The sequence below is a fragment of the Phyllobates terribilis genome, unplaced genomic scaffold (genome assembly GCF_046119375.1).
Source record: "Phyllobates terribilis strain yellow unplaced genomic scaffold, ASM4611937v1 Scaffold_3__8_contigs__length_932513732, whole genome shotgun sequence".
In the NCBI taxonomy this organism is placed as follows: domain Eukaryota; kingdom Metazoa; phylum Chordata; class Amphibia; order Anura; family Dendrobatidae; genus Phyllobates; species Phyllobates terribilis.
In genome coordinates, this window is record NW_027362763.1 from 6,122,493 (window position 1) to 6,149,694 (window position 27,202).

Here is a 27,202-nt window from a genome sequence, read left to right on the forward strand (position 1 = left end):
TCTGCATGTCGGCCGTATGGAGGAGCGCTGCATGTCGGCCGTATGGAGGAGCTCTGCATGTCGGCCGTATGGAGGAGCGCTGCATGTCGGCCGTATGGAGGAGCGCTGCATGTCGGCCGTATGGAGGAGCTCTGCATGTCGGCCGTATGGAGGAGCGCTGCATGTCGGCCGTATGGAGGAGCGCTGCATGTCGGCCGTATGGAGGAGCGCAGCATGTCGGCCGTATGGAGGAGCGCAGCATGTCGGCCGTATGGAGGAGCGCAGCATGTCGGCCGTATGGAGGAGCGCAGCATGTCGGCCGTATGGAGGAGCGCAGCATGTCGGCCGTATGGAGGAGCGCTGCATGTCGGCCGTATGGAGGAGCGCTGCATGTCGGCCGTATGGAGGAGCTCTGCATGTCGGCCGTATGGAGGAGCGCAGCATGTCGGCCGTATGGAGGAGCGCAGCATGTCGGCCGTATGGAGGAGCGCAGCATGTCGGCCGTATGGAGGAGCGCTGCATGTCGGCCGTATGGAGGAGCGCTGCATGTCGGCCGTATGGAGGAGCGCTGCATGTCGGCCGTATGGAGGAGCGCTGCATGTCGGCCGTATGGAGGAGCGCTGCATGTCGGCCGTATGGAGGAGCGCTGCATGTCGGCCGTATGGAGGAGCGCTGCATGTCGGCCGTATGGAGGAGCGCTGCATGTCGGCCGTATGGAGGAGCGCTGCATGTCGGCCGTATGGAGGAGCGCTGCATGTCGGCCGTATGGAGGAGCGCTGCATGTCGGCCGTATGGAGGAGCGCTGCATGTCGGCCGTATGGAGGAGCGCTGCATGTCGGCCGTATGGAGGAGCGCTGCATGTCGGCCGTATGGAGGAGCGCTGCATGTCGGCCGTATGGAGGAGCGCTGCATGTCGGCCGTATGGAGGAGCTCTGCATGTCGGCCGTATGGAGGAGCTCTGCATGTCGGCCGTATGAAGGAGCTCTGCATGTCGGCTGTATGGAGGAGCGCTGCTGCTGCTGCTGCTGCTGTATTATTGCTTTATATATTTTAGTGACAGCAGCTGGCACCAGTTCACACTAGGAGGTGCTGATCAGGTTTTTGTATATATAACAATGTATATGATGTCCGTGCTGACAGTATACGCCTATATACCTCACAGTGATGTCTCCTCTTGTGTCTCCGCACAGGACTGATGGCCTCGCTGTGGCGCCATTACCAGCGACTCCTCTCCCTCCATCCCTGGAAGGTGCAGATCATCACTGCCGGTGAGTATACAGCTCCAGCGCAGAGCAATGCCCTGTGTGACTCCACCCAGGTGTTCTCCCACAATGTGGCTGATAACAGGGAGTAATAGATTGTGGTCTCCTGTCCTACAGTCTCCTCCCCCAGTAATGGCTGATAACAGGGAGTAATAGATTGTGGTCTCCTGTCCTACAGTCACCTCCCCCAGTAATGGCTGATAACAGGGAGTAATAGATTGTGGTCTCCTGTCCTACAGTCACCTCCCCCAGTAATGGCTGATAACAGGGAGTAATAGATTGTAGGTCTTTTTTATTGATAAAAGAATACAAAACATAAGAACAAAACAAGACGACAAAAACCCGACACAAATCACAGAAAATAGAAGATCCGAACTACAGAGAAAGAACAAAATCCCCCCAGGAATATATACATAGAGAAGAAATAACTATTATAAAACCTATAAGACCCCCGGCCCAGCTTCATTCATCCTACTATATACAATCCCACACAACGCTCACACCGTCCTATATACACATAAAACACCGTCCTATATACAAGATTATATACAATAAAACACTAAACCTAATATAACGTATATACAACCGGACACTAACACTAACCTACTGGTCCCACTGCCTGACCTTAGTCACCCCCTTACCGCACCTCATTCACACCACAAAAAAACAAACATAACAATATATACAATAGTGACATGGACAAAAACTTTTTTTAAATTTTTTTTATATTTTTGTAATTTTTTAATATATATATATAAAACACAAACCTACACTAACTATCCCGCCACCCCTGATCCAGCTCTGGCCACAAAGTTCAGGATTACTCCGAGCTAGGATCAGGCCCCAAAGTTTTTCCCCAGGCGGGGCCTGGACCAGGCCAGATCAGTCCTCTTATCACCACTGATGAAGAACCCCCCCAAAACCCCCACCCAACCTAACTAAAACCCCCTATTATACATTATATACAATATATACAGAACACAACCTACACACTCACCATCCAAGGCTCAAGTTCGATGCCGGCAAACCTTCTATTCAGGAGACAGAAATACAAAACAAAAATCTAGGGTGGAAAGACATCAGCCCACCACCAGGGTGTAGGAGTACTACCGGACTAAGGCACCCTGAAGGAAAAGCCCCTCCAGAGACGGGCCGCCCTCCGGGCACCCAGTCCTTCATACTCCAGAGAACGTACCTTCACCAGGTCACCTAGGATGTTCCTACAGACTTCATCTACATGGAGGATTTTACTCTGCGTCGAGACTAAAACTCGTGCGTTCCACGTGAAATACCTGACCACTGCGCTGACTATGAATAAAGTGTCTCGGTCCCTTCTCCCAAGGTCTCCGAACGCTCCATAGGCCCACCCGGCGTAGGACAGAGTAGCCAGCCGCGGCCAACCAATGGAAGCCCCCACCCTGTTGTACAGCTCTGTATTAAAGGGACAATGAAGCAGGAAGTGCTCCATGCTTTCCAGCACGTTAGCACAAGCCTCACGGGGGCAATTCCTGTCCTCGGAGCTCCTGTACTTCAAATTGTCCCTCACATACAGCTTACCATGGAAGCAGCGCCAAGTCAAGTCCCAGTACTTCTTGGGGATCCTGCTAGAATTTAACAAACTCAACCCAACCTCCAGATCCCGACTTGGGCAGTCTTTGAGGACCAATGGACTCTGAAAATGAGAAAGCAAGACCCTCATATCAAGGAGTTTCCTCGGGAGGGACCTCACCTCCCACATTCCCAGACCCCACCGGCGGATCATTTTCAGAACCGGGGTAACGTAAGCCGGGAGATGCCCGTGTGGTGTGCGGAGATCCTTCAATCTTCCCCCTGTCTCCCATTCCTGGAAGAAAGGCTGAAACCCACGGAGGAGCCCTCTCTTTCCAGAGGTTTGCCACGTTCACTTTCAAGAAGGTGTTCACCAGGAACACCACGGGGTTCACCATATTCAAACCCCCTAGTCTCCTCGTGCGGTAAGTGACCTCCCGCTTGACTAGGTTCAGTCTGTTCCCCCATAACATCTGGAAGAACAGACTGTAGACCCGTGTCCAGAGAGGCTCTGGCAAGACACAGACGCTGCCCAGGTAGATTAGCAAGGGGAGCAGGAAAGCTTTGCACAGGCCAACCCTTTCCCTCAGGGTCAAAGACCAACCCCTCCATTGGTCCACTCTTTGGGCGACACCTTTGATTCTGCCTTCCCAGTTTTTCGTGGGGTAATCACCCTGGCCGAATTCGATGCCCAGGACTTTGGCATGTTCTTGGGGTTCGGGGAGGGTGTCCGGAAGATCAAAACCGGGATCTCCGCCTCCCAGCCAGAGACTCTCACACTTATCCTGGTTGACCTTGGACCCGGATGCCTCCGAGTAGCGCTCCACTTCTGACATCACCGCCGCTACCTCCTCTTGCGAAGAAACAAAGACGGTGACATCGTCCGCGTAGGCCACCACCCTCAGGATAGCCTTCCTGTCCACATTGAGAAGTGCTATGGGACGCCAGTTCTCAATGCGTGATGGATCCTTACCCTTTGACAAAATGATCAAAGCCGACCTCCTTAATGATCTCGGCAGAGTGCCCGAGGAGAGACACTCGTTAAACACCTGAGTCAAGAGGGGGACCAAAGAGTCCCTAAAGGTCCTAAAGAATTCGGATGTTAAGCCATCCGGACCTGGCGACTTTTTGGGCCTAAGCTCATCGATCGCCAGTCTCGCTTCCTCTTCTTTGATCGCTTCTGCCAAACCGCCCAGCGAGAGGTCAGCCCCTGGCTCAGGAACAGATTCAGCCAGGAAAACCGACATCCCGTCACGATCCAGCTCCCTCCTTCCCAAGAGGTGCAAGTAGTAGGAACTGACGACCTCCAAGATCCCTGATCTGGACCTTCTCAGGGACCCCGTACTGTCCACCAGCCCCGTCACTATCTTACTATTCACTGACATCTTACAGTTTCTGTAAGGGTCGGGCGAGCAGTACTTCCCGTAGTCCCTCTCGAAAACCAAAGATGCGTGCCTATCGTACTGACACCTCTTCAGCAAGGACTTCACTCTGGAGATCTCCTTGCGGCTACCTCCAGTCGAGACAAGATGCTCGAGTTTCCTCCTCAGGCTCTGATACAGGCGATCCCTGTTCAGGCTTCTGAGGTTCGAGAGCTGCCGGAAGAATCTCGCCACCCGATGTTTGAACATCTCCCACCACTCTGACTTAGTGTTACTTAGGCCCAGCAATGGTACCTGGCTCTGAAGGAATTCCTCAAAAGACCGTCTTACAGCTTCTTCCTCAAGGAGTGACGAATTCAGCTTCCAATAACCTCTTCCCATCCGAGGAGTCTCTGTAACGTTCAGAGAAAACATAATCAAACAGTGATCGGAGAACTCCACCTCCACAACCGACAACGGTGAAGAGACGGCCTCCTCCTTCAAATAAAACCTGTCTAGCCTAGACCTGCACTGACTACCTCTAAAAAAGGTGAATCGCCCGGGTTGTGCCGGATGTGGACATCCACCAGGCGAGCCTCACTCACTATCCTGTTTAACGCAACGCAGTCATAAGCTAGCTGGTCTCCGAACCTCCTCTATCACAGGATCTCGTGACGTTGTTGAAATCCCCTCCGAAGACCACCTGCTGACTCGAAAATAAAAAAGGTTTGATCTTCAGGAAGAGACATTTGCGGTCCCACTTGGACTGGGGACCGTAGATGTTAATGAGCCGAAGCTCTTGTCCCCCCATGGAGACATCTAGGATCAAGCATCTCCCCATTTCTAATTCGATCACTCATCTGCATTCAACCGCTGCGGTCTTAAAAAGGACCGCCACCCCGCTATACGGCTCGGCCGCAAGAGACCAGTAGGAGGGTCCATGCCTCCACTCCCGCCTTGCTTTATGCAAGGTTGATATATCGGTCAACCTGGTCTCCTGCAAAAACAAAATGTCGGCGTCAAGTTGGCCGAGAAAATGAAAGGCCGTGTACCTTGCCGCATCTGACTTTATGCTGCAAACGTTAATAGTTGCCAGCGTCAGTGGGGTGGGTGCCGCCATCATGATTGATTGAATTAGATAGCCTTTTTCTTCCCACCACTGACAGTCCCAACCTCTTCCTCCGATAACGACAGGTTTTTAGTGCGCTTAAGACAAACAGACTCGTCCATTCTCTCCTTACATACATTCTTGCCCTTGTCTGGTGGTCCTGGGTTAGTCGTCCCCCCAGAGGGCTTTGTATTTGTATTTGCCCCCCGAGAGGAAGACCCAGCCATCTCCTGAGCCCCAACCACCTTGTCCGCAACCTCCGGCCCCGGGTCCCCACTTCCCCCCTCCAGAGGGAGGTCCTGGAGAGCCCCGAACCGGTTGGAGAGATCCACCAGAGGGGGGGCGGCTGAACCCTCCAATGGCGCCTGGATCACGGCCTGAGAGTCAGAGAGGTCGCACTCCAAAGAGGCAGCTCGAGACCTGGTCCCCCTCCTACCTCTGGCCGCTTTCCTGTTACCCTTTTTCTTTTTCTGTGACCACTCCCCCTCTCCCTCATCTAGACTGTCACCAGAAGAGGGTTCCTGGGAAGACGTGGCGTCCTCTCGCTCTTCCCTTTCAAGTCTCTTGACCTCCTCACTCAATTCGCTGTCTTTAGGATCCTCAGCTGCAAGTGAAGTACCTGGGTCAGAGTTTAGGGACATTACTCCCTGCCCCCTGTCCCCACGGCGCTGCTCCTGCCGCCTGATGGTGGATGGCGGCAGCTTGCTCCTCACCGGATCCCTGCCTCCCCCGCCTCTGCTGGTCCCTTCACCGGAAAGATTAGTCCCGGCTTTCGCCTGTCCCGCACTCGCCGCTTTCAGGACCGCATTGGCGAAGGAACGCGGACAGCGACTGAACGGGTGACCGAGGTCACCACACAAGTTACACCTAATCCTGCGACAGGCAGCAGCAAGATGACCGAGGTCCCCACACAGTGCGCATTTCTGGGTGGTACACTGCGCACTGAAGTGTGTGGGGCTACCGCACCTGTGACAGACCTTAGGCTGCCCCCGGTAGAAAATCAAGATCCTATCCCTCCCCAAAAAGGTTGAGGAGGGGATATGGGTAACAGTGTTTCCCGAAACCTTCAATTTCACCATGAAGGTCCAGGCCCCTGACCAGATGCCATGGTCATCCAGATTCTTTTCGGGAATATTGGTGACCTCTCCGTATCGACTCACCCAGGTGGTAATGTCCATACAGGAAAGTGACTCGTTACTAGTCAAAACGGTCACTTTCCTGACTGAATCTTGGCGGGTTATTGCCAGGGGAAAGAGACCATGCCATTCGGGGCGACTCCGAGCCAGCTCATGGCGAGACCAGAAAAGCTCAAGGCCCTCCGGTCTCACGAAGCTGACATCGAAGTAGGAGGTCCCGTAGGGATGGATCAAGGCAAAGATGTCATATGCCGCAAAGCCCATCCCCAGCAGGAGCTCAACCACCTTCGACCTATCAGGACAGGCATCCTTGCTTACCCACTGGAGACGGACCACGTTCCTACGGTTACTCCTCTGCCCCGTTGTCGGCAGAGACCAGACAGTCTCTGCCCCTCTATCTCGGAAGGCTGAAAGACCATGTCTCTCTATCCAGAAAGACAGATCAACCTCCCTCCCCTCTATAGTGATGGAGCTCTCCCCTCTCCTCAGGGCGTCCAGGAGCTGCTGTTGCAAGTCACCATCCCCAGGGCCACCAGAAGAGGGCGCACTACTACCCCCAGCACTGACAGCTCCTGAATAGCTTTTGGCTGAAACCCCTGCCAATGCTGGGGGGGCAGCGGGACCATTGCCTACTTCCCCCCCACCAACACCAATGCTGCTCCCACCATTCACTCCACTACTACTGCCACCATTCGCAGGACCATCACTCCCATCATTCACTCCACTACTTCTCCCACCATTTGCTACACCATTACTCCCACCATTCATTCCACCACTACCCCCACCATTTGCTACACCACTACTCCCACCATTCATTCCACCACTACCCCCACCATTTGCTGCATCATCATTCACTGCACCACTACCCCCACCATTTGCTGCATCATCATTCACTGCACCACTACCCCCACCATTTGCTGCATCATCATTCTCTGCACCACTACTCCCACCATTCATTCCACCACTACCCCCACCATTTGCTGCATCATCATTCACTGCACCACTACCCCCACCATTTGCTGCATCATCATTCACTGCACCACTACTTCCACCATTCCTACTACTCTCACCATCTGCTCCACCATTACTCCCACCATTACTTTCATTCCCTTCACTTGTCACCTCATTACCACCATTTTCTCCGCTGTTCTCTGCACCTTCCACAGTCACCTCCATTCCTTCCTCCCTTGTGTCTGGTGTATCTGCACTCACACCTGCTGGGCCGGGGGAGGGGAGCACTCCCAGAGACTCCTTTCCCTGCAGCACCACACCCGTTTTCTTTTGGTTGCTGCTGGCTTTCTGCAGGTCATCTCCTGGAGCGCCCCGTCCCCCTACTGCAGCATTTTGTTCCTTGTGCTGGGCAGACTTTTTGTTGGGCACCGCTGCCCGCCCTGCACCCACAGATTTTGGGGCCTTACTGTCCTTTTTGGGCGCTGGGGCACACTGCCCCCCTGTCGCAGCAGTGCACCCAGTATTCTTGGCGGATGTTTTTTTCACATCCCTCCCGGCCCCCCCAGCCCCGGTGATAACCGGCTTAGCCGCAGAGGGCAGGGTGGGAAACTCCACAGAACTTCCTATGTCCGGCGCTGTGAGTACCTCCACAGCCTCGCCCCCTGCACTGTTCCCCGCACAGATGGCAGCATCGCCAGACGTCCTTCTCCTCTCTCCACCTTGCCTCTGGCTCGAGCCCACTGCAGAGCCCGTGCCTTTAGGTTTGGTGGGGTTTACACAGGAGGTGGCAGGCGCAACATCAGACATTGGTACATACTTGTAACTCACCACCTCCTGTGCGGCTCCTCCGGTCTTCTTCCTCCTCTTTTTTTTCTCCTCCACTGGATCGTCCTCCCCGAAGGAAAACCGCATCAGGTCCACTGGAGACTCCAGCAGTCGGATCTCCCTCAGCAGTCCTCCTTCCTCCTCCTCCCCCGACACTCCAGCCTCTGCTCTGGGAGTCCTCTGCCCTGCAGGGAGACCACTGGAACTCCGGCTCTGCCCCTCACTGGCTCCAGCACCTGGGGCTCCAGTCACCTCTTCATCCTCCTCCTCCTCTTCACTAAGGACGCCGGCTGGCGGTTCTCCTGAGGTGTTTAACCCCTTCATTTCTGAGAACCGCCGCTGGTTCTTAAACCTCTCCAGGAAGGGACCTGCGCTTTTCTCAATCCCCTCCCGGAGGAGCACTAACCTGACCACCTCGTCTCTGAGGGCTTTAAACCTCTGGGAGGTCGCGGGTCTCTCCTTGTTGGACGCCCGGGTGTTCAGGATCCGGGCCTCCCTCAGCTCCTCTTTCAGCTGGGTTAGTGCTTTGCCGGCGTCCTCGTATTCTCGTAGCATGGCGACCACTCGGGAGGAGAAGGAACTTGTGGACTCGCTGGAGCTCATCTCCCCCCAGGATCTTGCTGGACTCTTGTTCCTGGGGTGCCCCGGTCTCCCTCTCTGGGCGGGCGATGAACCGTCTCGGGGTTGGAGTAGGTGGGTATGTTTTTCTTCACCCTACCCGATCTCCTCACTCCCTCCTGGGCTGGTTGTTGTGGCTCCTTGTCCCCCGCCGGCATAGACCGGGGGATAGGAGGCTGGGAAGCCATGCCGGCCTCCCAGTAAGCCTGCCTCTCCCTGGGGAGAAGAGAGGCAGACGACGACCCTCCTCCTGGAAGTCCTGGAGCTCACGAGGCAGGTGCTACTCTCAGCAGGGAGAAACTGATTGTGGGCACCTGTCCTACAGTCTCCTCCCCCAGTAATGGCTGATAACAGGGAGTAATAGATTGTAGTCTCCTGTCCTACTGTCACCTCCCCCAGTAATGGTTGATAACAGGGAGTAATAGATTGTAGTCTCCTGTCCTACTGTCACCTCCCCCAGTAATGGCTGATAACAGGGAGTAATAGATTGTAGTCTCCTGTCCTACTGTCTCCTCCCCCAGTAATGGCTGATAACAGGGAGTAATAGATTGTAGTCTCCTGTCCTACAGTCACCTCCCCCAGTAATGGCTGATAACAGGGAGTAATAGATTGCAGTCTCCTGTCCTACTGTCACCTCCCCCAGTAATGGTTGATAACAGGGAGTAATAGATTGCAGTCTCCTGTCCTACTGTCACCTCCCCCAGTAATGGTTGATAACAGGGAGTAATAGATTGCAGTCTCCTGTCCTACAGTCACCTCCCTCAGTAATGGCTGATAACAGGGAGTAATAGATTGCAGTCTCCTGTCCTACAGTCACCTCCCCCAGTAATGGCTGATAACAGGGAGCATCATCTGCAGGAGTCTTGTGGCTGCAGTCTGTGTGGTCACCAGGAGATGGCAGCAGAGGACGCTGCTTCCCATGTCTGAGGCTTGGATTATATATTGGCGCATACACTGCCCCTATGAATATAACTACTATAATACAGCTCATACTGCGGGTGAAATAAGTGTTGGACTCGTCACCAATGTTCTCAGTAAATCTATTTGTAAAGGTGCTATTGCCATGAAATTCTCCCTAGATGTCGGTAACATCCCATCCAATCAATACCGGAAAGAAATCACCATAGATGTCCATAAATGATGTGTAATAACTAGTGTTGAGCATTCCGATACTGAGTTCCGATACTGAGTTCCGATACTTTTACAATATCGAATACCGGAATCGGAAGTTCCCATAATGCTGCGCTCTGCAGTGTCTCTGAAGGATGACGAGCTGCATGGCAGCGCTCAGCTTACTGTACTTGTCATTTAGTGTAAAGGATTTATTAAAAAAAAATTAGTGTTTTCATGCACTGTCTCTTTAAAAAAGCCGGCCGGCAATTCAGCAGCGGTACCCGACAATTTAGAATAGAAGGAATAGAGGTTCACACATAGATTAGATAGATAGAAACATGTCAGTCACATATACAGTACAGACCAAAAGTTTGGACACACCTTCTCATTTAAAGATTTTTCTGTATTTTCATGACTATGAAAATTGTACATTCCCACTGAAGGCATCAAAACTATGAATTAACACATGTGGAATTATATACTTACCAAAAAAGTGTGAAACAGCTGAAAATATGTCTTATATTCTAGGTTCTTCACAGTAGCCACCTTTTGCTTTGATGACTGCTTTGCACACTCTTGGCATTCTCTTGATGAGCTTCAAGAGGTAGTCACCGGAAATGGTCTTCCAACAATCTTGAAGGAGTTCCCAGAGATGCTTAGCACTTGTTGCCCTTTTGCCTTCACTCTGCGGTCCAGCTCACCCCAAACCATCTCGATTGGGTTCAGGTCTGGTGACTGTGGAGGCCAGGTCATCTGGCGTAGCCCCCCATCACTCTCCTTCTTGGTCAAATAGCCCTTACACAGCCTGGAGGTGTGTTTGGGGTCATTGTCCTGTTGAAAAATAAATGATGGTCCAACTAAACGCAAACCGGATGGAATAGCATGCCGCTGCAAGATGCTGTGGTAGCCATGCTGGTTCAGTATGCCTTCCATTTTGAATAAATCCCCAACAGTGTCACCAGCAAAGCCCCCCCACACCATCACACATCCTCCTCCATGCTTCACGGTGGGAACCAGGCATGTAGAGTCCATCCGTTCACCTTTTCTGCGTCGCACAAAGACACGGTGGTTGGAACCAAAGATCTCAAATTTGGACTCATCAGACCAAAGCACAGATTTCCACTGGTCTAATGTCCATTCCTTGTGTTCTTTAGCCCAAACAAGTCTCTTCTGCTTGTTGCCTGTCCTTAGCAGTGGTTTCCTAGCAGCTATTTTACCATGAAGGCCTGCTGCACAAAGTCTCCTCTTAACAGTTGTTGTAGAGATGTGTCTGCTGCTAGAACTCTGTGTGGCATTGACCTGGTCTCTAATCTGAGCTGCTGTTAACCTGCGATTTCTGAGGCTGGTGACTCGGATAAACTTATCCTCAGAAGCAGAGGTGACTCTTGGTCTTCCTTTCCTGGGGCGGTCCTCATGTGAGGCAGTTTCTTTGTAGTGCTTGATGATTTTTGCAACTGCACTTGGGGACACTTTCAAAGTTTGCCCAATTTTTCAGACTGATTGACCTTCATTTCTTAAAGTAATGATGGCCACTCGTTTTTCTTTACTTAGCTGCTTTTTTCTTGCCATGATACAAATTCTAACAGTCTATTCAGTAGGACTATCAGCTGTGTATCCACCAGACTTCTGCACAACACAACTGATGGTCCCAACCCCATTTATAAGGCAAGAAATCCCACTTATTAAACCTGACAGGGCACACCTGTGAAGTGAAGACCATTTCCGGTGACTACCTCTTGAAGCTCATGAAGAGAATGCCAAGAGTGTGCAAAGCCGTCATCAAAGCAAAAGGTGGCTACTGTGAAGAACCTAGAATATAAGACATATTTTCAGTTGTTTCACACTTTTTTGTTAAGTATATAATTCCACATGTGGTAATTCATAGTTTTGATGCCTTCAGTGTGAATGTACAATTTTCATAGTCAAGAAAATACAGAAAAATCTTTAAATGAGAAGGTGTGTCCAAACTTTTGGTCTGTACTGTATATGAAGTACAGTGACAGTGTTGATTACTGTACTTGTCATTTAGTGTTAAAATAAAGGATTTATTAAAAAAAAAATTGGCGTGGGGTTCCCCTTAATTTTAGTCTCTAGCGGAGGTTAAGCAGACGGCTGGGGCAGATGTTTGAAGCCTGGGAAGGGGGTAATACCCACGGAGCTTCCCAGGCTACTAATATCGGCCCCCAGATGAATACCTAGCCTTTACTAGCTATTAAAATGGGGGACCCCCCCCAAAAAAAATGACGTGGGGTCCCCCCTATTTTAATAGCTAGCAAAGGCTAGGCAGACAGCTGGAGGCTGATATTAATAGCCCAGGAAGGGTGCCATGAATATTGGCCCCCTCCCAGGCTAGAAACACCAGCCGTCAGCTGCCCCAGAAATGGCACATCCATAGGATGCGCCAATTCTGGCACTTAGCCTCGCTCTTCCCACTGCCCTGTAGCGGTGGCAGTGGGGTAATAGGGCTGGGGTTGATGTCAGCTTATAATGCCAGCTGACATCAAGCCCAGGTTAGTAATGGAGAGGCGTCTATAAGACACCCCCATTACTAACCCCATAGTGAAAGTTAAAAAAAACACAAACACCCAGAAAAAAGTCCTTTAATTGAAATAAACACACAATTCTTTATTGTTCTAAATTAAACCATACTTACCGTCACGCCCATTCCAGCTGAAGCCAACGATCTCCTGCAATAAAAGAAAAATAATAAAGCAATCTCATCCTTACCTTTCCATGGTTCCCACGACAGCTTCAGCTCTGCTACATTCACATGACAGGCTGGATCACAGTCAAAAGCTGCCATCCAGCTTGCCATGCCGCAGACACTGAGAAGCGCAGGCATGCTTGCGCTCCTCAGTGTCCGGCTGTGACGGCATCCAGATGAGCCGAGGTCATGTCCAATGAACTCAGCTCACCTCATGCACATCACTGACAGCGTGGGAGAATTCTCCTGCTCTCACGGCAAGCGCAGGAGAATTTTCCCACGCTGTCAGTGACGTGCATGAGGTGAGCTGAGTTCATTGGACATGACCTCGGCTCATCTGGATGCCGTCACAGCCGGACACTGAGGAGCGCAAGCATGCCTGCGCTTCTCAGTGTCTGCGGCATGGCAAGCTGGATGGCAGCTTTTGACTGTGATCCAGCCTGTCATGTGAATGTAGCAGAGCTGAAGCTGTCGTGGGAACCATGGAAAGGTAAGGATGAGATTGCTTTATTATTTTTCTTTTATTGCAGGAGATCGTTGGCTTCAGCTGGAATGGGCGTGACGGTAAGTATGGTTTAATTTAGAACAATAAAGAATTGTGTGTTTATTTCAATTAAAGGACTTTATTCTGGGTGTTTGTGTTTTTTTTAACTTTCACTATGGGGTTAGTAATGGGGGTGTCTTATAGACGCCTCTCCATTACTAACCTGGGCTTGATGTCAGCTGGCATTATAAGCTGACATCAACCCCAGCCCTATTACCCCACTGCCACCGCTACAGGGCAGTGGGAAGAGCGAGGCTAAGTGCCAGAATTGGCGCATCCTATGGATGCGCCATTTCTGGGGCGGCTGACGGCTGGTGTTTCTAGCCTGGGAGGGGGCCAATATTCATGGCACCCTTCCTAGGCTATTAATATCAGCCCCCAGCTGTCTGCCTAGCCTTTGCTAGCTATTAAAATAGGGGGGACCCCACGTCATTGCTGAACATAAAGCATGTTCAAGCGCATTTACAGTTTGGTGAACAATATTTAGACAAGTCTGTGATATACTGGGAGAATATAATCTGGTCAGATGAGACCAAAACTGAACTCTTTGGATGCCATAATACACAACATGTTTGGAGGCCAAAAGGCAACTGCATATCACCCCAAAAAACACCATACCAACAGTGAGGTGTGGAGGTGGGAACATCATGGTGTGGGGCTGTTTTTCAGCATACGGCACTGGCAAACTTCTTATAATTGAAGGAAGCATAAATGGACAAATGTACTGAGACATTCCTGATAAAAATCTGCTGCCATCTACCAGGATGATGAAGATGAAACGAGGGTGGACCTTTCAACAAGGCCTTCCTGGGGCCTCTTCTATGAAATGTGCTGACGGGGCAGCGGGCAGATCACAGGAATTTCTGACAAACATGCTGAGACTTGTAGTTCTGTGGAGATCAGGGCCACGCAGCGAGCACTGCGCCTTATCCATCAAAACCATAGCGGCCAATCAGGGCCCAGCTTTCATTTTATTATAGCGGCCAATCAGGGCCCAGCTTTCATTTTATCATAGCGGCCAATCAGGGCCCAGCTTTCATTTTACCACAGCATCCAATCAGGGCCCAGCTTTCATTTTACCATAGCAGCCAATTAGGGCTCGGCTTTTGGTTCTTCCGCTGTTCTAGTAAAGTGAAAGCTCTGGTTGCCATGGGTGATGGATGAGGATGACTTTACTGTAAGGCGGTTCTGGTGAACGAGACCCCCTCTGATTTAATCCTTTCAGTTATTCTTATTATGAATGGTTCAGTCTGGTGAGATTGACTATAAATTCATTCAGATGCTGAAAAGACCAAGGCCCCAATTCATCAAAGTCTTTACCAAAAAACTGGCAAATAAACACTTTGAAAAGTCGCAAAGTTTTCGCACAACGCGTTGATGTGATGGAAGTGGCAGGAATCGTCACTAATAAATGTCTTCTGTGGTGAGGGCTCTGCGATGGCTGTCTGGCAACAGAGGAGGCTAAGTGATTAGTCAACTGCAATATCTGTGCCAATGTGTAAAGATGGCAACACCGGCCGACTTCATCTATAGGACCTCGACAATAGGACTATGACCAGGAGACCGCGACAATAGGACCATAACGAGCAGACCGCGACAATAGGACCATAACGAGCAGACCGCGACAATAGGACCATAACGAGCAGACCGCGACAATAGGACCATAACGAGCAGACCGCGACAATAGGACCATAACGAGCAAACTGCGACAATAGACCATGGCCAAGAGACCGCGACAATAGGACTATGACCAGGAGACCGCGACAATAGGACAATAACGAGCAGACCGCGACAATAGGACCATGACGAGCAAACCGCGACAATAGGACCATGATGAGCAGACCGCGACAATAGGACCATAACGAGCAGACCGCGACAATAGGACCATAACGAGCAGACCGCGACAATAGGACCATAACGAGCAAACTGCGACAATAGACCATGGCCAAGAGACCGCGACAATAGGACTATGACCAGGAGACCGCGACAATAGGACAATAACGAGCAGACCGCGACAATAGGACCATGACGAGCAAACCGCGACAATAGGACCATGATGAGCAGACCGCGACAATAGACCATGGCCAAGAGACCGCGACAATAGGACTATGACAAGGAGACCGCGACAATAGGACCATGACCAGGAGACCGCGACAATAGACCATGACCAGGAGACCGCGACAATAGACCATGACCAGCAGACTGCGACAATAGACCATGACCAGGAGACTGCGACAGTAGACCATGACGAGCAGACCATGACAATAGGACAATGACGAGCAGACTGCGACAATAGACCATGACGAGCAGACCGCGACAATAGGACCATGACGAGCAGACCGCGACAATAGACCATGACGAGCAGACCACGACAATAGACAATGACGAGCAGACCACGACAATAGACCATGACAAGCAGACCGCGACAATAGGACCATGACGAGCAGACCGCGACAATAGGACCATGATGAGCAGACCACGACAATAGACCATTGCCAAGAGACCGCGACAATAGGACTATGACAAGGAGACCGCGACAATAGGACTATGATGAGCAGACTGCGACAATAGTGCCATGGCGAGCAGACTGCGACAATAGACCATGACGAGCAGACTGCGACAATAGACCATGACGAGCAGACCGCGACAGTAGACCATGACGAGCAGACCGCGACAATAGACCATGATGAGCAGACTGCGACAATAGGACCTTGACGAGCAGACCACGACAATAGGACCATGACGAGCAGACCGCGACAATAGGACAATGATGAGCAGACCGCGACGATAGGACTATGACCAGGAGACTGCGACAATAGACCATGGCCAAGAGACTGCGACAATAGGACCATGACGAGCAGACCGCGACAATAGGACTATGACCAGGAGACCGCGACAATAGGACCATAACGAGCAGACCACGACAATAGGCCATGACGAGCAGGCCTCGACAATAGGACCATGACGAGCAGACCGCGACAGTAGGACCATGACGAGCAGACCGCGACAATAGACCATGACGAGCAGACCGCGACAATAGACCATGACGAGCAGACCACGACAATAGACCATAACGAGCAGACCACGACAATAGACCATGACGAGCAGACCGCGACAATAGGACCATGACGAGCAGACCACGACAATAGGACCATGATGAGCAGACCACGACAATAGACCATGGCCAAGAGACCGCGACAATAGGACTATGACAAGGAGACCGCGATAATAGGACTATGATGAGCAGACTGCGACAATAGTGCCATGGCGAGCAGACTGCGACAATAGACCATGACGAGCAGACTGCGACAATAGACCATGACGAGCAGACCGCGACAGTAGACCATGACGAGCAGACCGCGACAATAGACCATGATGAGCAGACTGCGACAATAGGACCATGACGAGCAGACCGCGACAATAGGACCATGACGAGCCGACCACGACAATAGGACAATGATGAGCTGTCACACTGTCACAGAATACTGGAGGTAGGGGGCCTAAGCTGACCCTAAGCTGGGGCCCTGACTAATCCCTCATCCTGGAGGTACTGTTAAAGGTACAGAGGTCCAGGCCGCCAGCGTAACCCCTACCTCCTGAGGATCCCTGCACCACAGTAATCTAGTCCTGAGAAGGACCCCGATCACAACAATTGGGAACCAGCGATAATATGCCCACACACAGTATTTAGACGAACGAGACAGTACAAGGGAAAAACCAAAACCACCTTGCATACAACTTCAACAAAACTACAACAGAGGAAACACCAACGGGAAAGGAGATAAATGATAAAGCGAGGAAAGGGAAATAACACTTTCAAATACACTTATCTCAGCAACTCCAAACACCACGATCCGCTCTGTAAGTCTGAATGAAAAGCTTTCACCGACACCTCACAAACAGACCTGCAGGAATATAAAGGAGTCTCACTAACGAAGCATTGATTGCAGCTGGGCGAGGCTGGACCTCAGCTAGCCCAGAGAGAGAGAGAATTAACTCCTTCACTGCCGAGAAAACACAAAGCACCAACAAGTCAGCTGCGAGAAGTCAGGCTGTGTACTCGTGACGATCTTCGTGGCAACACACCCGTGACAGTACCCCCCCTTCTACGAGGGGCCTCCGGACCCTCAGGGCCAGGTTTATCCGGGTGAGTCGTGTGGAAGGCCCGAACTAATCGGTCTGCGTTAATATCCGACGCAGGAACCCACATCCTCTCCTCAGGACCATACCCCTTCCAATGAACCAAGTACTGAAGGGACCGGCGATTAAAGCGTGAATCAATGACCCTCGATACCTGGAACTCCAAGTTACCATTGACAACCACAGGAGGGGGAGGTAAAGGTGACGGTACCACCGGCGCCACATACCTCTTAAGCAATGATCTGTGAAACACGTTGTGAATTTTAAACGTAGGGGGGAGGTCAAGACGGAATGCCACCGGATTAATAACAGAACTGATTCTGTACGGCCCGATGAACCTGGGACCCAGTTTCCAGGAGGGAACCTTAAGTTTAATATTCCTGGTAGACAACCATACCTGATCGTTCACACTTAGGTCCGGACCAGACACTCTCCTCCTATCAGCCATACGTTTGTATCGGTTCCCCATAGTAATCAGATTCTTCAGCACCCCTCTCCATACTGAAGCGAGAGATGAGGAAAATCGTTCCTCCTCCGGAACCCCCGAAGAGCCCCCCCTACTGAAAGTACAAAACTGGGGGTGAAAACCATATGCCCCAAAAAACGGGGACTTACCAGTGGACTCGCTTCGCCTATTATTGAGAGCAAACTCTGCCAGAGGTAGGAAAGAAGCCCAGTCCTCCTGGTTCTCTGACACAAAACACCGAAGATATGTCTCCAAGCTCTGGTTCATACGTTCCGTCTGACCATTGGTCTGAGGATGAAAAGCCGACGAGAATGACAAATGCATCCCCCGCCGTGCACAAAACGCCTTCCAGAACTTGGACACAAACTGAGACCCCCGATCAGACACCACCTCGGAGGGTACCCCGTGAAGCCTCACAATCTCCCCAATGAACACCTGCGCAAGAGTTTTAGCATTAGGGAGAGCCGGAAGAGCGATAAAATGTGCCATCTTGCTGAACCTGTCCACTACAACGAGTATGACCGTTTTACCCGAAGACGGAGGGAGGTCCGTAATAAAGTCCATAGACAGATGAGTCCAAGGACGCTCCGGGATCTTCAAAGGTAAGAGGGCCCCAGACGGACGGGTATGTGAGGTCTTAGAGCGCGCACAAACCCCACAGGACGCGACAAAAGTTACCACCTCTTTATGTAAGTTAGGCCACCAAAACCGACGCGAGAGGAGATCCACAGTTGCTTTACTCCCCGGGTGTCCTGCAAAAACTGAGTTATGGTGTGCCTCGATCACCTTTTGTCGCAACTGATCTGGAACGAACAGTCTCCCCGGAGGTCCAACAGGGGCGTCCCCCTGAGCCTCCAATATCTCCTCCTCCAGCTCAGAGCATACTGCCGAAACCACCACCCCCTCCTGAAGAACAGGAATCGGGTCGTCCGTATTCCCGGCCCCAGGGAAACTACGAGATAAGGCATCCGCCTTTACATTTTTAGACCCAGGACGATATGTAACGACGAAATTAAACCTGGTAAAAAACAATGACCACCTAGCTTGTCTGGGATTCAGACGTTTAGCGGACTCCAGATATAGCAGGTTCTTGTGATCGGTGATGACGGTGACCGGATGAACTGCCCCCTCCAAAAAATGGCGCCACTCCTCAAAAGCTAACTTAATGGCCAGGAGTTCCCTATTGCCGACATCGTAATTCCTCTCAGCGGACGACAATTTTTTAGAGAAAAAGGCGCACGGATGCCACTTACCAGGGGACGAACCCTGTGACAATACTGCTCCCAACCCTACCTCGGAAGCGTCTACCTCTACAAAGAATGGCTGAGACGCATCAGGTTGAATGAGTATGGGTGCCGAGGCAAAACATTTTTTCAAGGAGGAGAATGCTTGACAAGCCTTGTCAGACCACCTAGAAAAATCCGTCCCCTTTTTAGTCATGTCTGTGAGAGGCTTAACCACGGACGAGAAATTACGAATGAACTTCCGGTAATAGTTAGCAAACCCCAGGAAACGTTGTAGTGCCTTAAGATTCTCCGGCCGATCCCACTCAAGAACTGCCCGCACTTTCCCAGGGTCCATACGAAAACCGGACGCAGAAACCAGGAAGCCTAAAAACTGGAGTTCCTGTACGGCGAACACACACTTTTCCCACTTGGCATACAGTTTATTATCCCGCAAGATCTGTAACACCTGTCTAACGTGCTCCTGATGAGACACCAGATCCGGCGAGTAAATTAAGATATCATCCAGATATATGACAACAAACTGTCCCACCAGGTGGCGAAAAATATCATTAACAAAGTGTTGAAACACCGCCGGGGCATTAGTCAGACCGAATGGCATGACAAGGTTCTCATAATGCCCCTCCGGAGTGTTAAAAGCCGTCTTCCACTCATCCCCCTCCTTCATCCTAATCAAATTGTACGCCCCCCTGAGATCCAACTTAGAGAACCATTTGGCGCCCACGATCTGATTAAAGAGATCGGGAATAAGTGGGAGCGGATACGGATCTCGGACCGTAATCCGATTAAGTTCACGGAAATCCAGGCAAGGGCGTAGGCCTCCATCTTTCTTCTTAACAAAGAAGAACCCCGCGGCCACCGGTGAAGATGAAGGTCTAATATGCCCCTTAGCCAGACTTTCAGAAATATAATCCTTCATGGCCTGCCTCTCAGGACCAGAAAGGTTATACAACCTAGCTTTAGGTAACTTGGCCTCAGGGAGCAGTTTTACAGAACAGTCATACTCGCGATGAGGAGGTAGTTCCTGACACCCATTCTCCGAGAATACATCCTCAAAGTCTGCCAGAAATGGAGGTAAGACCCAAGGAGTAACCGCACCGATGACCGTGTTCATGCAGTTTTTATTACAGAATTTACTCCATTGGCTTATCTCTCTGGTTTGCCAATTAATAACAGGGTTATGCTTAGCTAACCAAGGAAGGCCCAACACTATAGGAGTGGGAAGACCCTCCAACACGTAGCAAGACAACAGTTCTTTATGTATTGCCCCCACTTGAAGTTTTACGCCATGCACAGCTTGCAAAAAACTTCCCTGACCGAGAGGCCTGGCATCGATCGAGAATATGGGGATGGGTTTAGCCAACTCACTCAATCGCATACCTTGAACCCGGGCAAACCGAGCATCAACCAGATTAGCCCCGGCCCCACTATCCAGAAGAACAGATATCCTCTCAGTTCTCGTACCCACCACCACCTCCGCCGGTACGAGAAACTGAGACGAACCTAGGGACGAAATACCTACTCCCAGATTGCCGTCCACCACACAACCTGGGATCAACAGTTTTTTCGACGACTCTTTACTAAGCAAGGGGCGGGATGGACACCCCCCAATAAAATGTCCCTTTTTCCCGCAGAGGAAACACCTTCCTGTCTTATGGCGCACCACCGGTCCCCTTCCCCGAAATGATGTCCCTCCTAATTGCATAGGCTCCTCCGGACTGACCAGGGGAACCACCATATGAGGGGACCTTGTAAGAGGTGGAGACATTACAGGGGGTAGAGTTATCCCGCACCTCTCCCGAAGCCGTCTGTCAACGCGAATAGCAAGGGCCATAGCGGCTTCCAGTGACGCGGGAGAGTCATACTGTGCCAACACATCCTGTAATTTGTCGGATAAACCATGACAAAACTGGCTCCTAAGAGCCGGGTCATTCCACTGGGTGTCCGTGGCCCACCTACGGAACTCCGAACAGAATTCCTCCGCCGGACGATCTCCCTGCTGAATCCTACGTAACTTAGACTCAGCAAGGGAGATCCGATCTGGGTCATCATATACGAGTCCCAAAGCAGCGAAAAACCTATCCACTGACTGGAGAACTGGGGAGCTAGGGGGAAGAGAGAACGCCCAAGATTGTGGGTCCCCTTGTAGGAGCGAGATGACAATTCCCACCCTTTGTTCTTCACTGCCCGATGACCAAGGCCGCAGCCGAAAGTACAATTTGCATGCCTCCCGGAAAACAAAAAACTTGTCCCGCCCCCCAGTGAACCTGTCAGGGAGGGCTACTTTAGGTTCTGGTCCGGCTTGCTCCAGAGGATGCAAAACCTTGGACCTAACGTCCGCCAGCCCCATGGACAAACTCTGCAACTGCTGAGCTAGACCGGCTACTGGATCCATGGTAGCTGGAGAAAAACTAAGTTGGTCGGTGAAAATGTCACACTGTCACAGAATACTGGAGGTAGGGGGCCTAAGCTGACCCTAAGCTGGGGCCCTGACTAATCCCTCATCCTGGAGGTACTGTTAAAGGTACAGAGGTCCAGGCCGCCAGCGTAACCCCTACCTCCTGAGGATCCCTGCACCACAGTAATCTAGTCCTGAGAAGGACCCCGATCACAACAATTGGGAACCAGCGATAATATGCCCACACACAGTATTTAGACGAACGAGACAGTACAAGGGAAAAACCAAAACCACCTTGCATACAACTTCAACAAAACTACAACAGAGGAAACACCAACGGGAAAGGAGATAAATGATAAAGCGAGGAAAGGGAAATAACACTTTCAAATACACTTATCTCAGCAACTCCAAACACCACGATCCGCTCTGTAAGTCTGAATGAAAAGCTTTCACCGACACCTCACAAACAGACCTGCAGGAATATAAAGGAGTCTCACTAACGAAGCATTGATTGCAGCTGGGCGAGGCTGGACCTCAGCTAGCCCAGAGAGAGAGAGAATTAACTCCTTCACTGCCGAGAAAACACAAAGCACCAACAAGTCAGCTGCGAGAAGTCAGGCTGTGTACTCGTGACGATCTTCGTGGCAACACACCCGTGACATGAGCAGACCGCGACGATAGGACTATGACAAGGAGACTGCGACAATAGACCATGGCCAAGAGACTGCGACAATAGGACCATGACGAGCAGACCGCGACAATAGGACTATGACCAGGAGACCGCGACAATAGGACCATAACGAGCAGACCACGACAATAGGCCATGACGAGCAGGCCTCGACAATAGGACCATGACGAGCAGACCGTGACAATAGGACCATGACGAGCAGACCGCGACAATAGACCATGACGAGCAGACCGCAACAATAGGACCATGACAAGCAGACCGCGACAATAGACCATGATGAGCAGACCGTGACAATAGGACCATGATGAGCAGACCGCGTGGAAGACCTTCGTTGGATTTTGCGACTGCTGTCGAGCAGCGCCCCTATCTGGGATCGGCAGCTCCAGCGTCAGCTATGCGGGTGCACCCCTATCTGGGGAATGCACAGCATCCTTGCACCGAATAGCAGTGGGAGCTGCGCCCCTATCTGGGGTGGCAGCCCTATCATCAAATGCTATAGCCAGGTCTGCGCCCCTATCTGAGGGGGGGCTGTCCCTGGTCTGATCCGGACTGCAGTGGGACTGCGTCCCTATCTGGGGTGGCAAGCCCACCATCGCCCTAAAGTGGATGGCGGGTTGCGTGGGGTGTCATTCCCATCGACGGAGGATGGCGCTCTGGATATTCTGTGGGGCTGCGCCCCAGTCTGGGGTAGCAGCCCCGTCGGTTCAGCAGAGCCTACCTGGAGCGGCAACAGCTGGAACATCCCGGCGTCCTTGTGGTTCGTGCGGGCGCACGCTTCCGGCCTCCTCCTGTGAGTCGTGGCTTGATGACGCCACTGCGCCTCGGGGCGGTCACGTGACCGGGACCCGGAAGTCCGGTCACGTGCATCTAAATTGTAAGTGCGGTATTAACTGTGGCGGCGTCCCTGAAGAGGAGAAAGAAAGAAAAAAACAAAAAAGAGAAGATATATTTAATTTAAATCAGGTGGCTGAGGGATGGATGGAACAGGTGCTATTTAACTGGCTCAGGCTCCACTGTTCGGGGCTTCCCAGCTTCACTTCTCCCTATCATGGAGACTGATAGTGAGCCGCAGCAGCAGCAAGTTCAGCAGCCGCCATCTCCACCATCTCAGCGGCTGTTTGGGGAGCTTCAAAAGGTGTATCGCCCTCGTGTTACTGGTAATGCCCGGTCCTCAGGAAAACGGGGTTCAGCATCTAAGTCCAGTCATCAGCAGGATGGACGAATCTGCAGCCTCCAGGGAAGATCCCCCGGCTGAGAAAGGTCCTTCCTCCAAATCGGTACCAGCCCTTTGAGCCGCCTGGGTAAGTGATCTTCGAGAAAGTTCACTTAGTAATGGAGTATCCCTTCTCCCCTTCTATTTTTAATAGGGGAAGAAGTGTACCTCCAAGACCAAGCATTTTCAATGTGCATTGTGTAACACCGTCCTTCCTGACTCGTATTCCAAAAAATTGTGTCAGTCCTGTATAAATCAGACGCTAGCAGAGGAGACCCCTAGTTTGGTCTCAAGATTGAAAACCTTGGTCAAGTCTGAAATTAGTAAAATCCTCTCTAAAAAGACTAAAGGAGAAGGTGGATACAAACCGTGAGATCTCCCCAGCCCCTGATGACTCCCTGTCGTCGGCTTATGAGTTGGACTCGGACAACTCAGCCTCTTCATCATCCTCTTCCTCAGACAGTGGTGCGGGTCTGCATTGCTTCCCACTTAATGGAGTTGATGGTTATTATGGGTATTACAGATGCCAGACCAGAAAAATCAGTCCAGGACGTAATGTTCAGGGGGCTGGGGCAAAGGAAAAGAAGAAGTTTTCCCTTTAACGATAAACTTCAGGATTTGATACGTAGAGAATGGAAAAGACCAGAGAGAAAGGGTGTTCTCCCGCCATTCTTTAAGAGGAAATACCCCTTTGAAGACTCAGCTTCTTCCTCCTGGGAGAAAGCCACAAAAATAGATGTTGCTATAGCTAAGGCATCTAGACGATCGTCTCTCCCCTTTGACGATATGGGAGCTCTTAAGGACCCTTTGGATGGGAAAGCTGACACCTTTCTCAAAGGGACCTGGGAAACGTCTGCGGGGGCCTTTAAACCGACGGTTGCCGCTACTTGTACCGCCAGGTCCCTAATGATATGGTTGGACCAACTTGAATCCCATCTGAGAAATAACACCCCAAGGAAAGAGATTTTATCAGATATGTCACTCTTACAGGGGACCGCAGCCTTCCTGGCGGATGCCTCTGCGGATTAAGTCAGATTGGCAGCGAGGTCAGCCGCCATGTCCAACGCAGCCCGTAGAGCCCTGTGGCTTAAATGTTGGCCAGGTGATATTCAGGCAAGAACGAGACTCTGTACTATACCATGTGAAGGAGAGCATCTTTTTGGGCCTGTTCGGGACGAGATTCTGGATAAAACTAGTGACAAAAAGAAAGGTTTCCATAGCTTGTCTATTCCCGCTTATAAACGGTCTTTCCATAGAAGAAGATTTCTACGAAAAAGACCGCAGAAGGGTCAGGAGAAATGGGAAGACCGCAGACCGAAAGGTAGAGGGCTCCTATTCGGCTCTTCTCCTTCTAACCGAGGGCCCCAGAAACCGAGTCAGTGACTCCTAGCCCAGGTAGGTGGAGGCTGTTGGGCTTCTTACCTGCTTGGACAAAGATTTCTGCTAGTAACTGGATCCTTGATCTGGTAGGTTCGGGTCTGAGGTTCGAGTTTCAGCAGATTCCTCGTGGGAGATTCATCCTGACCCCAAACCGTTCCTCAGTATTAGAGCAGACGGCCCTACAAGTGGAAGTCCTGGACTTAGTTCGTAAAGCGGTCCTAGTGGAAAGTCCCGACAGCAGAAAAGGGGCTAGGATTCTACTCGCCTCTCTTTTTGGTTTCTAAGCCTGACGGTTCATTTAGGTGCATCATTAACTTAAAAGCCCTTAATAAGTTTTTGATAGTTCCCACCTTTAAAATGGAATCCATTAAATCTACAATAAAGTTACTTTTTTCAGGCTGTTACATGGTAGTGTTAGATCTAGAAGACACCTATTACCATGTACCTATACATATGGATTTCCAGAAATACCTTAGGGTGGCTTTGATCATAGATGGAAAAATTAAACATTTCCAGTTTAGAGCCCTACCGTTCCGTCTGGCCATAGCCCCCAGGGTATTTACTAAGGTTATAGCGGAAGTCATGGCTCATGTTAGGGAACATAATATTTTAATTATCCCTTACCTGGATGATTTCTTGATAGCTGGAGACTCAGCCTCCCAATGTGATAATCACCTAAAATTAGTATCCTCCATCTTAGAAAGTCTGGGCTGGATCCTGAATCTAGAAAAATCTAGGGTAGTGCCTTCAAAAATACAGCAGTTCTTGGGTATTATGCTGGATTCAGACCTTCAAATATGTTTCCTCCCGGAAGCCAATAAACAAAAGGTTAAAATTCTAGTAGGGAAAGCATTATCAAACCCGGTCATGTCCCTTAGAGCTGCGATGTCCTTGTTGGGTACCCTGTCATCTTGCCTTCCTGGGGTTCTGTGGGCTCAATACCACTCCAGGGTTCTACAGTGGGACGTTCTACATAATGAGGTTTTGTTAGATGGGCACTTAGAAGGACTTATGTCCTTGTCACCCCGATCAGTTGAGTCCTTGTAGTGGTGGGTGAACGAGGCGAACCTGTCACGAGGGGTTCCCTGGGCGTTTAGAGTCACTAAGATAATTGCAACTGATGCAAGCTTCCATGGGTGGGGGGCCCATCTGGGGGATATGGTGGCCCAGGGGTCCTGGTCACACACTGAAAAGGGTCTTTCCTCCAACACTAAAGAACTGCTAGCAGTGGATAAAGCGATTAATTATTTCTTGCCTTTCCTTCATGATAAAAATGTTAAGATCCTTTCAGATAAAATAGCGGTAGCTTCCGTGAACCATCAGGGGGGTACACGTTCAGGATCACTGATGAGAGTGACGGATCATCTTTTTCAGATTTCGGAATGCCATCTCCTTTCCTTAACTGCCCTCAATATCAAAGGAAAAGAAAACATAAAGGCAGACTACTTAAGCCGCTGTTCTCTGAGACAGGGCGAATGGGAACTAAAGCAGGATATTTTTTTCCAAATAGTCCGAAGATGGGGGCTTCCGGTGGTAGATCTCTTTGCCACAAGGCTAAATCGAAATACAGAGCTCTTTTGCTCCCTAAATCCCAGAGAAAACCCCCTGGCAGTGGACGCTCTCCAAGTAACTTGGGATTTCAGCCTGGCCTATGCCTTTCCCCCATTGAATCTTCTTCCCATGGTCCTAAGAAAGATCAGAGAGGACAAGGCGAGGGTCCTTCTGGTCGCCCCCTTTTGGCCCAGGAGACCCTGGTTCTCATGCCTGAGGAACAAGTCCATCTCAGATCCTTGGGTTCTGCCTGTGATTCCGGATCTCCTCGGCCAGGGTCCAATAGTCTATCCTCAAGCTCCTGGCCTCCACTTGACGGTGTGGAACTTGAGAGGTCTCTGTTAGAACGCAAAGGATTCTCCCGAGACCTAGTGGCTACACTAATGCGTAGTAGAAAACCTGTCACTACCAGAATTTATGCTAAAACTTGGAAGAAATTTTTATCTTTTTCTGGTTCTGCAGTTGGTGAGGGGGCACCAGTTGGTAAAATTTTTGAGTTTTTACAGAAGGGTCTTGAGTTGGGGTTGGGAACAAGTACCCTTAAAGTCCAAGTCTCTGCCTTGGGTGCCCTATATAACTGTGACTTGGCAGGAAATTACTGGATTTCTCGCTTCATCAAAGCTGTGTTTAGATCCAGGCCTGTTATCAAAAGCAATTTAGTTCCCTGGGATCTAAGTTTAGTTCTAAAAGCATTAACTAGTTCACTCTTTGAACCAATAGATTCAGCATCACTCAAGTCCATCTCCCCTAAAACAGCGCTTCTAATAGCTATAACATCAGCTAGAAGGATCAGTGACATCCAGGCTCTGTCTTCAGCTTCACCTTTCACTCAGATCCTGAACGATAGAATAATTCTTAGAACTGACCCAGCGTATCTCCCTAAAGTAGCTTCCCGTTTCCATAGACTCTAAGAAATAATCCTACCCTCGTTCTGTCCTAATCCAAGTAACCAAAAAGAAGCAGAGTTCCATTC

General features: G+C 50.7%; 1 protein-coding gene across 2 annotated transcripts in view; it reads left to right on the top strand.

Moving 5' to 3' along the window:
* Nucleotides 1-27,202, top strand: part of MPV17 (mitochondrial inner membrane protein MPV17) — a 78,062-nt gene that overhangs the window by 14,919 nt on the left and 35,941 nt on the right. For both annotated transcript variants that reach the window (XM_073672897.1, XM_073672898.1), the window contains exon 2: nucleotides 1,170-1,247. In XM_073672897.1, coding sequence (XP_073528998.1) covers nucleotides 1,175-1,247 — 73 coding nt within the window. In that variant the 5' untranslated portion in view covers nucleotides 1,170-1,174. The remainder of the gene's footprint in view (nucleotides 1-1,169; nucleotides 1,248-27,202) is intronic.